Source organism: Salvelinus fontinalis, chromosome 38 (assembly GCF_029448725.1).
Source record: "Salvelinus fontinalis isolate EN_2023a chromosome 38, ASM2944872v1, whole genome shotgun sequence".
Classification (NCBI taxonomy): Eukaryota; Metazoa; Chordata; class Actinopteri; order Salmoniformes; family Salmonidae; genus Salvelinus; species Salvelinus fontinalis.
The window spans coordinates 19,447,847-19,463,429 of NC_074702.1; the positions used below are offsets into that span (position 1 = coordinate 19,447,847).

The 15,583-nt window shown below is 42.8% G+C and overlaps 1 protein-coding gene across 1 annotated transcript in view; it reads left to right on the forward strand.

Annotated features, from left to right (window-relative positions):
* LOC129837062 (ubiquitin carboxyl-terminal hydrolase MINDY-3-like) overlaps positions 1–15,066 on the forward strand; it is a 52,526-nt gene extending 37,460 nt beyond the window's left edge. Inside the window, exons 13-15 of the mRNA XM_055902963.1 lie at positions 13,493–13,580; positions 14,388–14,459; positions 14,583–15,066. Of these exons, the coding sequence (XP_055758938.1) occupies positions 13,493–13,580; positions 14,388–14,459; positions 14,583–14,732 (310 nt within the window). The 3' untranslated portion in view covers positions 14,733–15,066. The remainder of the gene's footprint in view (positions 1–13,492; positions 13,581–14,387; positions 14,460–14,582) is intronic.
* The last annotated feature ends 517 nt before the right edge of the window (positions 15,067–15,583 follow it).

Genomic DNA, 15,583 nt, shown 5'->3' on the forward strand with positions numbered 1-15,583 from the left:
ATCGCTGCAGCTGTACATAGTCCATCTGTAAACTACCCACCCAATTTACCTACCTCACCCCCATACTGCTTTTATTTATTTACTTTTCTGCTCTTTTGCACACCAGTATCTCTTCTTGCACAGGATCATATGATGATTTATCACTCCAGTGTTAATCTGCTAAATTGTAATTATTCGATTTATTGCCTACCTTATGCCTTTTGCACACATTGTATATAGATTATCTTTTTTCTACCATGTTATTGACTTGTTTATTGTTTACTCCATGTGTAACTCTGTGTTGTTGTCTGTTCACACTGCTATGCTTTATCTTGGCCAGGTCGCAGTTGCAAATGAGAACTTGTTCTCAACTAGCCTACCTGGTTAAATAAAGGTGAAATAAAAAAATTAAAAAAATAAAAATGCCAGGTGTTTTTCGGTTACAGCTCATGAAGTATGCTTCATCACCTTCTCACCCCCATCTCCGTGGTCAGGCTTCTCACCTAATGTTACCTCTTCGTTATCGTTCAGGGGACGAGCTCAGAATGGGATTTTTGTTTTGTTTTTAACAGTCATCCAACTCGGAATCTCTGGCATCTTTCTCTGACCTGAAAATCAATGATGTCATAATTTGACCTCATTTTCCCCCCACTTCCCAGTTTAAGGTAGTTTCCCAGTTTAAGGTACAGACACAATCACTGTCACCATGCAATCCTTCATCTATACATTTCTGTGGGGATGTCTTATGGTTAAAAGCAGTGTTTGAATTGATGGGAAATGTGAGGATATAGGCCTTGTTATAGAGACGTGCAAAAAGCACATGTTACCACTTGTTTGCTTAGCCATAGGAAACGCAACGGTCCAGATTTTATAAAGTGATCTAGGCTGTAACAATGATAAACTCCACAATTATGTCCGCAGTCTACTGGCCTATCGAAGGTCTTGCGCAGCCTAAACATCACAGGAAAATGTGGTTGTATTTCATATGTATTACCAATTAGGCTAAATGTATTCCTATTAATTTGCATAGGCTAACCATTGCGTTTAATGTTATTTACCATCTTCTGCTTTTTATGAATAAACAGGCATCAGAGTATACATATCATTTCAATGCCCCCCCCCCCACATTGTTACTTTTATTTTACCTTTATTTAACCAGGTAAGATAGTTGAGAACAAGTTCTCATTTACAACTGCGACCTGGCCAAGATAAAGAAAAGCAGTGCGGCACATACAACAACACAGTTACACATGGAATAAACAAACATACAGTCAATAATACAATAGAAAAGGTCTATATACAGTGTGTGCAAATGAGGTAGGATAAGGGAGGTAAGGCAATAAATAGGCCAGAGATGCAAAATAATTACAATATAGCAATTAAAAACGAGTGATAGATGTGCAGAAGATGAATGTGTGAGTAGAGATAATGGGGTGCAAAATAAATAAAATGAATAACCGTATAGGGATGAGGTACTTGGATGGGCTATTTACAGATGGGCTGTGTGCAGTGATCTGTGAGCTGCTCTGACAGCTGGTGCTTAAAGTTAGGGACGGAGATATGAGTCTCCAGCTTCAGTGATTTTTGCAGTTCGTTCCAGTTTATTGGCAGCAGAGAACTGGAAGGAAAGGCAGCTAAAGGAGGAACTGGCTTTGGGGGTGACCAGTGAAATATACCTGCTGGCCCGCGTGCTGCTATGGTGACCAGTGAGCTGAGATAAGGCGTGGCTTTACCTAGCAAAGACTTATAGATGACCTAGAGCACATATGTCAGAGTCAAGGCCCGCGGGCCACATCCGGCCCGCGAGAAGGTTTTTTACGGCCCCTGGGATGATCTTGATTTATTATTAGAACCGGCCCGCAGACCGCAGCAAGCCGGCAGCCCGCAGATCTTTTACACGCACCAATACTACATTTCCCACAATGCAACGGTGACGCACCGAGCAGTAGGCTGCTTCATTTCAATATTTATTGGCACAGCAGTCGTCAGCATCACAGTAAAATTAACTTTCAGATACCCATCAAAAATGGCAAAACGGAAGGTGGACACTGAGAACCGGGGGTTTCAAACAAGGTGGGAGTCGGAGTATATGTTCACGGAGGTAGCTGGAAAACCTGTGTGTCTTCTGTGTGGAGAAAGTGTGGCGGTACTGAAAGAGTATAATCTGAGACGACATTATGAAACGAAACACGCGGACAAAAACAAGAATATGGACATGGAACAAAGGCTACAAAAGGCAGAGGAATTAAAACGAGGCCTCAAATCTCGACAGGCTCTGTTCAAAAAAGCCAAATCACAAGGCCAGGCTGCTGTCAAGGCCAGTTTTATTTTGGCAGAAGAGATCGCTAAATCAGCCCGGCCATTTACGGAGGGGGATTTCATCAAAAACTGCATGATTAAAGTTTGTGACGAAGTTTGCCCAGAAAAAAGGCAACTCTTTTTAAATGTGAGTCTGAGCAGAAACACCATTGCCGAGAGAGTAGACCAGTTGTCCATCAATCTAAAAGAGCAGCTTGTGAAAAAGGGAAAAGATTTCATTGCATATTCCTTGGCTGTGGATGAGAGCACCGACATTTCTGACATTGCCCAGTTGTCAATTTTCATCCGCGGAGTGGACTCCAGCCTAAGCGTGACAGAGGAGTTTTTGGCTTTACGTCCTATGCATGGCACAACTACGGGGCATGATTTGTATGAAGAGGTGTCAAGATGTGTAAATGAGATGGAGCTGCCTTGGGAAAAACTCGTGGGTTTGACAACCGACGGAGCACCTGCGATGTGTGGACACAGGAGCGGACTGGTGGCGAACATACGGGAAAAGATGCAAGAGGAAAACGCGACAGGTGAGCTGACAGCTTATCATTGTATCATACACCAGGAAGCGTTGTGCGGTAAAGCCTTGAAAATGGAGCATGTAATGAGCATCATCACGCGCACAGTTAACTTTATCAGAGCCAAAGGTTTGAATCACCGCCAGTTCAAGGCATTTCTGACGGAGTTAGAAATGGAGCATGGTGATTTGCCTTATCACACAGAGGTGCGATGGCTAAGCCAGGGAAAGGTGCTTCAAAGATGTTTCGAGCTTCGTGAGGAGATTTGTCTGTTCTTGGACAGCAAAGGGAAAGACACAACACAACTCCGAGACGAAATGTTTCTGTGTGAAATGGCTTTTCTGTGTGACATTACGAGTCATCTGAATGCAATGAACTTGCAGCTGCAGGGTCGGGATCATGTCATCTCTGATATGTACAGTACAGTGAAGGCATTTAAAACCAAACTGACTCTGTGGGAGACGCAGATGCGGAAAGAAAATTTGAGCCACTTTCCCAGCTGCCAGACCATGAAAGAGAAGCTCTCTACCAGTGCGTTCCCGAGCGCACAGTTGGCTGATAAAATAGGTATGCTTGCCGCTGACTTTCGACGCCGATTTGCTGACTTTGAAGCACAAAAAAGCAGGTTGGAACTGCTCGGTAACCCATTTGCTGTTGACGTGGAAAGCTCACCACCAAACCTCCAAATGGAGTTGATTGACCTCCAATGCAATGATGCACTGAGGGCAAAATATGCGGCAGTGGGTGCTGCGGAGTTCGCCCGTTTCCTCCCCGACACAATGCCCCAGCTCCGCATCCAGGCTGCTCAAACGTTGTCTATGTTTGGCAGCACATACCTGTGTGAACAACTGTTTTCTTTGATGAACCTGAACAAAACATCACACAGAAGTCGACTTACTGCTGAACACCTCCACTCAATTCTGAGGATTTCCTCAGCTCAGAGCCTTACCCCGAACATTGATGAACTTGTGGAAAAGATGGGACACCACCAAGTATCACCCTCAACCTCAAACAAGTGAACATTACTGTGCAATCACATATTTAGAGTTTTTACTCAGTTCAAGTTTAAAAGTTAAAGTTTAATATTTGTTTTCACTGCATGTTACTTCTCCTTAAACAAAGTGTTGTTTTTGATTAATAGATTTTTGCACTTTATTTTATTGTATTTCAATCCAATTATATTTTAAAAATATTTCAGTTGAGTGGATGATAGAAAATTGCTATTATTGTTTTTTTCTTTGAAGTAAATTTAGCCCACTTTTGCTAAAATAGAAAATATAGGCTACTGATGGTGCCTTGAATACCGGTTTCTTTCATTTAATGTTCATGTTATGGGGATTTTTATATAAAGGAAATTTGTCTTTTGTGTCTGTTGAAAATTAAAGATTACTGACAGAGCCATAAGAAAATATTGCTTTATTTATCTGATCATATTGGAATATATTTGTTAGGTTTTCAGTAGGTTCAATTAGGTTCACTAGACTATATGCGTCATTTAAAAAATTTTCAATGAACATTCGAACAGTCCGGCCCTCGGCTTGTAGCTACATTTTTTATTTGGCCCTCCGTCCATTTGACTTTGACACCCCTGACCTAGAGCCAGTGGGTTTGGCGACGAATATGACGCGAGGGCCAGCCAACGAGAACATACAGGTCGCAGTGGTGGGTAGTATATGGTGCTTTGGTGACAAAACGGATGGCACTGTGATAGTCTACATCCAATTTGCTGAGTAGAGTGCTGGAGGCTATTTTGTAAATGACATCGCCAAAGTCAAGGATCGGTAGGATAGTCAATTCTACGAGGGTATGTTTGGTAGCATGAGTGAAGAATGCTTTGTTGCGAGATAGGAAGCCGATTCTAGATTTAATTTTGGATTGGAGATGCATAATGTGAGTCTGGAAGGAGAGTTTACAGTCTAACCAGACATCTAGGTATTTGTAGTTGTCCACATATTCTAAGTCAGAACCGCCCAGAGTAGTGATGCTGGACGAGCGGGCAGGTGCTGGCAGCGATCGGTTGAAGAGCTTGCATTTAGTTTTACTTGCATTTAAGAGCAGTTGGAGGCCACGGAAGGAGAGTTGTATGGCATTGAAGCTCGTCTGGAGGTAGGTTAAGTGTCCAAAGAAGGGCCAGAGGTATACAGAATGGTCTCGTCTGTGTAGAGGTGGATCAGAGAATCACAAGCAGCAAGAGTGACATAATTGATGTTTACAGAGAAGAGAGTTGGCCCGAGAATTGACCCATGTGACACCCCCATAGACACTGCCAGAGGTACGGACAACACGCCCTCCGATATGACACACTGAACTCTATCTGAGAAATAGTTGGTGAACCAGGCGAGGCAGTCATTTGAGAAACCAGGGCTGTTGAGTCTGACGATAAGAATGTGGTGATTGACAGAGTCGAAAGCATTGGCCAGGTCGATGAATACAGCTGCACAGTATTGTTTCTTATCGATGGCGGTTATGATATAGTTTAGGACCTTGAGTGTGGCTGAGGTGCACCCATGACCAGCTCGGAAACCAGATTACAAAGCGGAGAAGGTACGGTGGGATTCAAAATGGTCGGTAATCTGTTTAACTTGGCTTTTGAAGACCTTAGAAAGGGTAGGATAAATATAGGTCTGTAGCAGTTAGGGTCTAGAGTGTCTCCCCCTTTGAAGAGGGGGATGACCACGGCAGCTTTCCAATCTTTGGGGATCTCAAATGATTCGAAAGAGGTTGAACAGGCTAGTAATAGGGGTTGCAACAATTTTGGAGGATCATTTTAGAAAGCGAGGGTCCAGATTGTCTAGCCCGGCTGATATGTAGGCGTCCAGATTATCAGCTGTAGGGGTCCAGAATATCAGCTATCTGGGTTTGGGTGCAGGAGAAATGGGGGAGGCTTGGGCAAGTTGCTGTGGGGGGTGCAGGGCTGTTGACCGGGGTAGCCAGGTGGAAAGCATGGCCAGCTGTAGAAAAATGCTTATTGAAATTCTCAATTATACTGGATTTATTGGTGGTGACGTGTTTACTAGCCTCTGTGCAGTGGACAGCTGGGAGGAGGTGCTCTTATTCTCCATGGACTTCAGTGTCCCAGAACTTTTTGGAATTTGTGCTACAGGATGCACATTTCTGTTAGTCCCTTTGAAAAGCTAGCCTTTGCTTTCCTGTGTATATTGGTTCCTAACTTCCCTGAAAGGTTGCATATCGGGGGGGCTATTCGATGCTAATGCAGTACGCCACAGGATGTTTTTGTGCTGGTCAAGGGCAGTTAGGTCTGGAGAGAACCAAGGACTATAAATGGGGCATGCTTATTTAAGATGGTGAGGAAAGCACTTTTAAAGAATAACCAGGCATCCTCTACTGATGGGATGAGGTCAATATCCTGTCTCCTAGAGATGGACGTACTTTGGTGCAAAAAGTGCAAATCAATCCCAGAACAACAGCAAAGGACCTTTTGAAGTTGCTGGAGGAAACAGGTACAAAAGTATCTATATCGACAGTAAAACGAGTCCTATATTGACATAACCTGAAAGGCCGCTCAGCAAGGAAGAAGCCACTGCTCCAAAACCGCCATTAAAAAAGCCAGACTACGGTTTGCAACTGCACATGGGGACAAAGATCATACTTTTTGGAGAAATGTCCTCTGGTCTGATGAAATAAAAATAGAACTGTTTGGTCATAATGACCATCGTTATGTTTGGAGGAAAAAGGGGGAGGCTTGCAAGCCAAAGAACACCATCCCCACATCATGATGCTGCCATCCCCGTGCTTCACGGTTGGGATGGTGTTCTTTGGCTTGCAGGACTGGTGCGCTTCACAAAATAGATGGCATCATGAGGAAAGGAAATGATGTGGATATATTGAAGCAACATCTCAAGACATCAGTCAGGAAGTTAAAGCTTGGTTGCAAATGGGTCTTCCAAATGGACAATGACCGCAAGCATACTTCCAAAGTTGTGGCAAAAGGGCTTAAGGACAACAATGTCAAGGTATTGGAGTGGCCATCACAAAGCCCTGACCTCAGTCCTATAGAATATTTGTGGGCAGAACTGAAAAAGCTTTTGTGAGGAAAGAGACCTACAAACCTGACTCAGTTACACCAGCTCTGTCAGGAGGAATGGGCCAAAATTCACCCAACTTATTGTGGGAAGCTTGTGGAAGGCTACCCAAAACGTTTGACCCAAGTTAAATAATTTAAAGGCAATGCTACCAAATACTAATTGAGTGTATCTAAACTTCTGACCCACTGGGAATGTGATGAAAGAAATAAAAGCTGAAATAAATCTCTACTATTATTCAGACATTTCACATTCTTAAAATAAAGTGGTGATCCTAAAAGACAGGGAATTTTTACTTGGATTAAATGTTAGGAATTGTGAAAAACTGACAATGTTTTTGGCTAAGGTGTATGTAAACTTCCTATTTCAACTGTATATACATACATGAAATGTGAATATCTGGGAGGCAAAATAAACAAAATAAAACATAAGAAATATGACCATACATATGTGTGTCACATATACATGGCATATGCTTGAGTACCACCTTGACAGCTCTGATCTGCTTGCCTGAATAAATTCATACTAGAACATTGGTAGCCAGGATTAGCTATTTCAAATTAAACTTGGTCACGTGTGGCGAATACAACAAGTGCAGACCTTACCGTGAAATGCTTACTTACAAGACCTTAACCAACAGTGCAGTTCAAGAAGAGTTTAAGAAAATATTTACCAAATTATAAAAAGTAACACAATAACGAGGTTGTATACAGGGGGTACAGTGTGCGGGGGTACAGGCTAGTTGAGGTCATTTGTACATGTAGGTAGTGGTGAAGTGACTATGCATAGATAAACAGTGAGTAGCAGCAGTGTACAAAACAAATGGGGGGGGCGGGAATGTAGTAGCGGCGTATCTAGTCTCCTAATAATTGCATAACGGTGCAAGTTAGACACATCATCTTTTATTTGCATTTTTTTTATTGAAGCTTTTATTTAACAGGGTAAGTCATTTGAGAACAAATAATAATTTACAATGACGACCTACCCCGGCCCAACCCTAACCCGGACGACGCTGGGACAATTGTGCGTTGCTTTGCCTTCTCACATTTTATGCACCCAGCTAAGGCCTTGGATGGATCATGTTACACTGAGATGGGCACAGGGGTATGTGTACAGTCATTTTTAGTGTGGTGGCAAATGAGTTGAACAGGAGAAGAGGATGTGGTTGCTTGTGGAGGGAGATCAGTGTGGGTGGTGGGTAGAACAGAGGCAGTGATGCTGATTGGTTGCTCTGGCTCATTACATCTTGACTAAATGAAAGATATAGAAATTAGTTCGACATTGCAATAGTTCAACAGCTGAAAAGCCGTCATTAACATACTCCCGGAGATGGCAATATATTCAGTATTCACTGAATGAAGTAGCCTACCCATCCCCATTTTACAATTTGTATTGATCAATTAAATAAATGATACTACAGCACATTAAATTACATTATTATTGTAGGCTATAGACTACTCCTGTATCTACCTTGTACAATAATGTAATCATTGAATGAAATAGCGTACCTGTCCAAATTTACAATTTAATTGATCAATTAGATAAATAATACTAGCACATACAGTTACATTGTTGTAGGATAGGCTACTACTGTATATTAGGATATCTTTGTGATTTTGTCAGGCATGATTTTAGGTCTTCCATTAAAGTTGCATGTTGTACCTAGTTTCCCTTCAGTGAAAAGTAATTATTTAATTTACATTTGAATTAATCCATTAAATAAATAATACTAGCACATCAAATTACGTTATTGTACACTAGCCTACTCCGCTACCGTTACAGTAAATAATATTGCCTACGTGCTTTCGACAATACGTTATCCAAAAAAATAAAAAATAAAATAAACCACATTTGCCTTAACACAGTAGACCTAAATATTTCCTAACAATATCACAACTTAAATATAGCCTACTTACTCCTCAGTTGGATCAAGGACATCTAGGTAATTATTTGAATCGTCTCTAATAAGGAAACTATCTGGACAGACACTTGAAAATGACTACTGCCACTTGTATAAAAAAATAATAATAATAATAATTATGTCTGTGTTGCCGCCTAGCTCTCAAATAGCGTGCCAATCTCTCACTCTATGAACGGTCACTGCAATCCGGATTCCTTGGGACATCCTTAACCTAAACTAACACTAAACTTAACCAATTTACATTTACACTTGATAGGTGTGGACATCCCAAATAGCACCTTTTTGAACTCCTCTTAAAGCCGTGGACACCACTCTTATTGGTAGTTTGATGTGGAACTGGTAACAACACAGTCTGTGATTTGGCTAACAACATTTAGATCTGTATACAGCGAGATAAGATTACATGCCATGTGCTGTTGAGGGAAAGAAAGATAATCTATAGATTGGGTGTTTTTTTCTAGGCCATTAGTGATAACAGGAAATACACAAGCTGTAGTCTGCACTATAGTTTTATTTTTTTTACCGTTATTTTACCAGGTTAGTTGACTGAGAACACGTTCTCATTTGCAACAACGACCTGGGGAATAGTTACAGGGGAGAGGGGGATGAATGAGCCAATTGTAAACTGGGGATTATTAGGTGACCATGATGGTTTGAGGGCCAGATTGGGAATTTAGCCAGGAATTTAGCCATAGTTCAAGGTGGCTACGTCAGGAATGTCTGCTTGCACAGGAAAAATGGTACGTTTCTAACATTTATGGTTGAGATTTAATTAATATAAACTATGCATATGACTTTCATTAACACTTAACGCAGGATTCACGCAAACGTTAGTTTGGTGTCATGTCAGGTGGTACGGTTGCCTATGCTTATATATGTCCCTTATCACCCCCCCATAGCATTCTGTTATGTGAACGATGGGCTGAGCCTTGGATATAGCACCCAGTATTGCTCCAAATGCGCATCACTCGTTTGCTTACAGCCAGTAGTGATCTAACCCCCCCCCCCATTGGATCTACACGAATCACGTAGGTCACCTATTTTAGATTCAAAACGTTAAATTTCGCTGAAAGGTAAGTAGTTTGCAACCCTCTCTCTCTCCCCACCCGCAGAATTTCAGTCGCATCTTGCGCCGTAGGCTACACTTTTGAGTCCATCACGCATGTAAACAACTAGCTTGCCTGCTCTATCAACACTGATTGGTGAAGTAATCTAATTAGTGAAATGTTTAAAAAAAATGGAACTGGATCAAGAGCCTTTCTGTCTAATTTGTTTTTTTCGTTAGGTAACCTGTGAGTAGAATTTGAGTTAGTTGTATAACTTTGAGCTGGGACGTCTGTCCTGCGACTAGTTTAGGTCAAATGTTTGCACTGCGCTCGTTAGCATTTAGTTAGCTTTCTCTATGGGATTTTACATGTCCTTGTTAGCATTGCTAACCTACGGATTGCAGTAGGGTTTGAAAATGGCGCCAGGATGGCACAAGGTCGGTATGACAATCTGGATACCTCCCAAGCATACTGCCAGGGTCCAGGTGTGACAGAATCTGTGCAGAAGATCTTGATGCTGCTGTAGGCTCTCCTTGGTTGGGGACAAAAGCACCAGATCATCAGCAAATTATTTGACTTCAGATTCTAGTAGTGAGGCTGGGTGCTGCAGACTGTTATAGTGCCCTTGACAATTCGTTGATGTATACACTGAGTCTACAAAGCATTTAGAACACCTGCCTAATATTGAGTTGCAATTTGTTGGGCCATGGACTCTACAAGGTGTCGAAAGCGTTCCACAGGCCCATGTTGACACCAATGCATCTCACAGTTGTCAAGTTGGCTGGATGTCCTTTGAGTGGTGGACCATTCTTGATACACACAGGAAACTGTTGAGAATGAAAAATCCAGCAGTGCTTGACGCAAACCAGTGCTCCTGGCACCTATTGCCATACCTCATTCAAAGGAACATAAATATGTTGTCAAGTCCATTAACCCTCGGATTGTGTATGTGTGTCATTCAATGTCTGAATTGTCTAGAGGCTTAAAAGTTCATCTATACTAATTGAAGTGGATTTAATAAGGGATCATAGCTTTCACCTGGGTTCACCTGGTCAGTCTGACCTGGAAAGAGCATAATGGTTTGTACACTGTGTATGTTGGAGGGTGGGGCTCAAGCTGCATCCCTGTCGCACCCCACAGCCCTGAGGAAAGATATCTGTGGTTTTTGCCAATTTTAACTGCACACTTGTTTATGTACAGTCGTGGCCAAAAGTTGAATGACACAAATATGAATTTTCAGTCTGCTGCCTCAGTTTGTATGATGGCAATTTGCATATACTCCAGAATGTTATGAAGAGTGATGAGATGAATTGCAAAGTTCCTCTTTGCCATGCAAATAAACTGAATCCCAAAAATACATTTCCACTGCATTTCAGCCCTGCCACAAAAGGACTAGCTGACATGTCAGTGATTCTCTCGTTAACACAGGTGTGAGTGTTGACGAGGACGAGGCTGGAGATCACTCTGTCATGCTGATTGAGTTCAAATAACAGACTGGAAGCTTCAAAAGGAGGGTGGTGCTTGGAATCATTGTTCTTCTTCTGTCAACCATGGTTACCTGCAAGGAAACACGTGCCGTCATCATTGCTTTGCACAAAAAGGGCTTCACAGGCAATGATATTGCTGCCAGTAAGATTACACCTAAAGCAACCATTTATTGGATCATCAAGAACTTCAAGGAGAGTGGTTAAATTGTTGTGAAGAAGGCTTCAGGGCGCCCAAGAAAGTCCAGCAAGTGCCAGGACCGTCTCCTAAAGTTGATTCAGCTGCGGGATCGGGGCACCACCAGTACAGAGCTTGCTCAGGAATGGCAACAGGCAGGTGTGAGTGCATCTGCACGCACAGTGAGGCGAAGACTTTTGGAAGATGGACTGGTGTCAAGAAGGGCAGCAAAGAAGCCACTTCTCTCCAGGAAAAACATCAGGGACAGACTGATATTCTGCAAAAGGTACAGGTATTAGACTGCTGAGGACTGGGGTAAAGTCATTTTCTCTGATGAATCCCCTTTCCGATTGTTTGGGGCATCCGGAAAAAAGCTTGTCCGGAGAAGACAAGGTGAGCACTACCATCAGTCCTGTGTCATTCCAACAGTAAAGCATCCTGAGACCATTCATGTGTGGGGTTGCTTCTCAGCCAAGGCAGTGGGCTCGCTCATAATTTTGCCTAAGAACACAGCCATGAATAAAGAGTGGGACCAACACATCCTCCGAGAGCAACTTCTCCCAACCATCCAGGAACAGTTTGGTGACGAACAATGCCTTTTCCAGCATGACGGGGCTCCTTGCTATAAGGCAAAAGTGATAACAAAGTGGTTCGGGTAACAAAACATCGATATTTTGGGTCCATGGCCAGGAAACTCCCCAGACCTTAATCCCATTGAGAACTTGTGGTCAATCCTCAAGAGGCGGGTGGACAAACAAGAACCCACAAATTCTGACAAACTCCAAGCATTGATTATGCAAGAATGGGCTGCCATCAGTCAGTATGTGACCCAGAAGTTAAAAACATTGCAAATATTGACTCTTTGCATCAACTTCATGTAATTGTCAATAAAAGCCTTTGACACTTATGAAATGCTTGTAATTATACTTCAGTATTCCATAGTAACATCTGACAAAAATATCTAAAGACACTGAAGCAGCAAACTATGTGGAAATGTAATATTGGTCATTGTCAAAACTTTTGGCCACGACTGTACATGGATTTTATGTTGTATGTTGTTTTTTTACCCCAACACTGCTTTTTATGAATTTATATAGCAGACCCCCATGACAAATTGAGTCAAGCTTTTTTGAAATCAACAAAGCATGGTAATACTTTGCTTTTGTTTGTTTGTCAATTAGGATGTGTAGGGTGAATACCTGGTCTGTCGGGTGGTAACTTGGTAAAAAGCCAATTTAGATATTTGCTCAGGATGTTGTTTTCACTGAGGAAATGTAGGAGTCTGCTGTTAATGACAATGCAGAGGATTATTTCTTACTGCAACATCAGATGACACACAAACCCACACACACTGTCTTAACTGGGTTATCAGCCTTTGTGTCTGGGCATGTAACACTCTTATTTCTGCCTTAATAGGGAAATGTTTCTCTGTTATCACTGTGGAAAAAGAATAATATTACTGCTCCAACACACAGGAATGTCTAGTGGTATATTTAGTTTCACTGCACTATTTCTGCACACATATATACATACACACACACACACACCAGAACTCCTCATCAGACGAGGTTACCGTACATTTCTCCAGTGTTCGCTTTCTTACACCAAATATTTTACACAGAACATGACACATTTATACCTCAGACAGCCCTTCTCACTACCAGCACCCCCTCCTTCCTCCTCACCTCTACCCCTCCCTTCTCCACCCCTTCGGCCTCTCCTCACTTGCACCCCTTGTCCTCACCTACACCCCATCGCCCTCTCACCCCTTCCCTCCTCACATCCACCCTTTCCCTTCCTCTATCTCTCTCCCAATGTCCCTTCTCAATTCCCCCTTCCCTCCCTCCATCTGACACAAGTTTTATCATTGCTTTAAAACAGAGCCAATTTTTGGGGGGTTTTTCTGAAGAATTGGAGGTATGTGTCATTGCTGTGCTTAGACTGTAAGATCATGTTGAAATGTCTGACAAACGTAACTCTTTCCTCTCTTTCTCTCCCTCGCTCCCTCTCCAGTGTGAGTCTGATGAAGAGTAAGTTGGATCCAGAGGGCTTGGGGATCGTGCTGCTGGCTCCGTTCCTCCTGGAGTTCTTCCCTGATCAGGTAACTGAAGAGGAGCTGAGATACTTCAAAGCTGCAGCAATATCCATAAAACAAACTGCGAAGACCGATAAACAAGAAATATCTTTGGTGTATGCATGTACGTACATGAGCGCTTCCGTTTGTTAGTGGTTTGTGGCTGACGATGGATATGAATTTGTTGAATCAAATCTTCTACAGCAATACAATGGTGATCGAAATGTTTAAATATATGTTTACACTAACCCCTGCTCAGACAGGGTCTCAGTGGCAGGGAACCATTTCTGAAGAGTGGGAGAGCGAGAGGCAAAGAGAAAGAGGTGGGGAAAGGGAGGTGGGGACAAAGAGAGAGGAGCGGGAAGTGTGTTAAAGTGATCAGGGCTTCGGGGACTCACCAGAGGAATGGCCCTCGGCCACAAAGAAATTATACTGCCATTAGCCAACTGGAGACGCACACGCACACGCACACACACACAGACTGAGGTTATGGTTTCACATAAACACACTCACACAGTCTATTAGCATTCTGGAACGTCCCAAAAAAGTGTTTGGGCCTGTGTCGTTATTGACTGGTTTCTAATATAGGCTGTTCTGTGGGATTGGGGTTAGGGTTTCACATGCGTACACACACGCACGCATTCGCACACACACACACACACGTGGGTTATGGGTTTCAGGCTAAAGTATGCTGAATTGTCTGTGGGTTAGAGACTGTTCTCTAGTCAAACTGCGGGTTCCAATATACCCACATCTTCCAGAGCAGCGTTATCGACACACACACCCCAGAGATGACCCCATGATTGTTAACTGGTTTATATATTGTGTTTACAGGATACTGGAATCCCAGACTCCTTCTCTGTCTACCACTACAATGGCCTGAAACAGTCCAACCACAATGAGAGGGTAAGATATACACACACCTCTAAAACAACCTGACACTGTCACACCACTATGAATGTAATGTGTGTGCATACTGACTGACTGTGTGTGTGTGTGTGTGTGTGTGTGTGTGTTTCTCTTTGTCAGGTGGAGTATGTGCAGGGTACAGCCCTGGTCCTGGGCTTTGAGGACCCCATGGTGAGGACAGATGACACTCCAGTGAAGCGCTGCCTCCAGACCAAGTGGCCCTACATAGAACTGCTGTGGAATACTGAACGCTCCCCTTCACTTAACTAACTCACTGCTAGGGTGGTAGAGGACTGACTGATCTCCACAGGAAAGAATGCCACAAAGACTGAGACACACAGTACATGTACACTGCTGCAAACACAAAGGAATTTGCTCACTGTCCTGGGCAGGAGAAAAACACACACAGAACATATACGCCACTACACACACCTGACATAGACACACTTGTTTACTGTTAATGCTGTTGTGTTTTACTTGACTGTAAATGAAGTCACAGGATGTTTTTGGTTTGTTGTAAAAAGCTGAATGACTTGTCACTCTATAGATGACTCTGTTTTATACTCTGGGATATATTCACCTAATAAGAACTACATATAAAGGAGATAGCTGACCTCGTTGGAATGTAAACCTGTAACTGACTGACTGGATCTATGCTTCTGTAACACCCAGCTGTCTGACTGTTAAAGAGAAACAACCAAAGCTTTTTGCAAGACGCGCACACACACACACACACACACACACACACGCTCTCCTATTCTAACTACAGCTGAGTTAGTTTGACCTCTTAGTACTGAGGCAGGGTATCCCTGACCCAGATTAGGTTTACTGCATTATCTCAATTGAAATAGTCCAGGAGCAGCCTAAATCTGGGGCTGGGAAACTAGCCTCAAGGGTTTTCACAGGAGATTAGAGTAAAAGGGTAACGCACACACATACACACACCCTGGTGTTTACAGCATAAAGGGACCAATCACAGCAGCGATTTGAGGAAATTCCTCCTGTTTAGTGGTTTGACCTGGGAGTAAAACCTTTGGCTGGTTTTACACTTGGAGTTACTTCTCTCTTCATACCAACACAGGAAGTGATATGGTATTCATGTATTTATTGCCCCCCCCCCC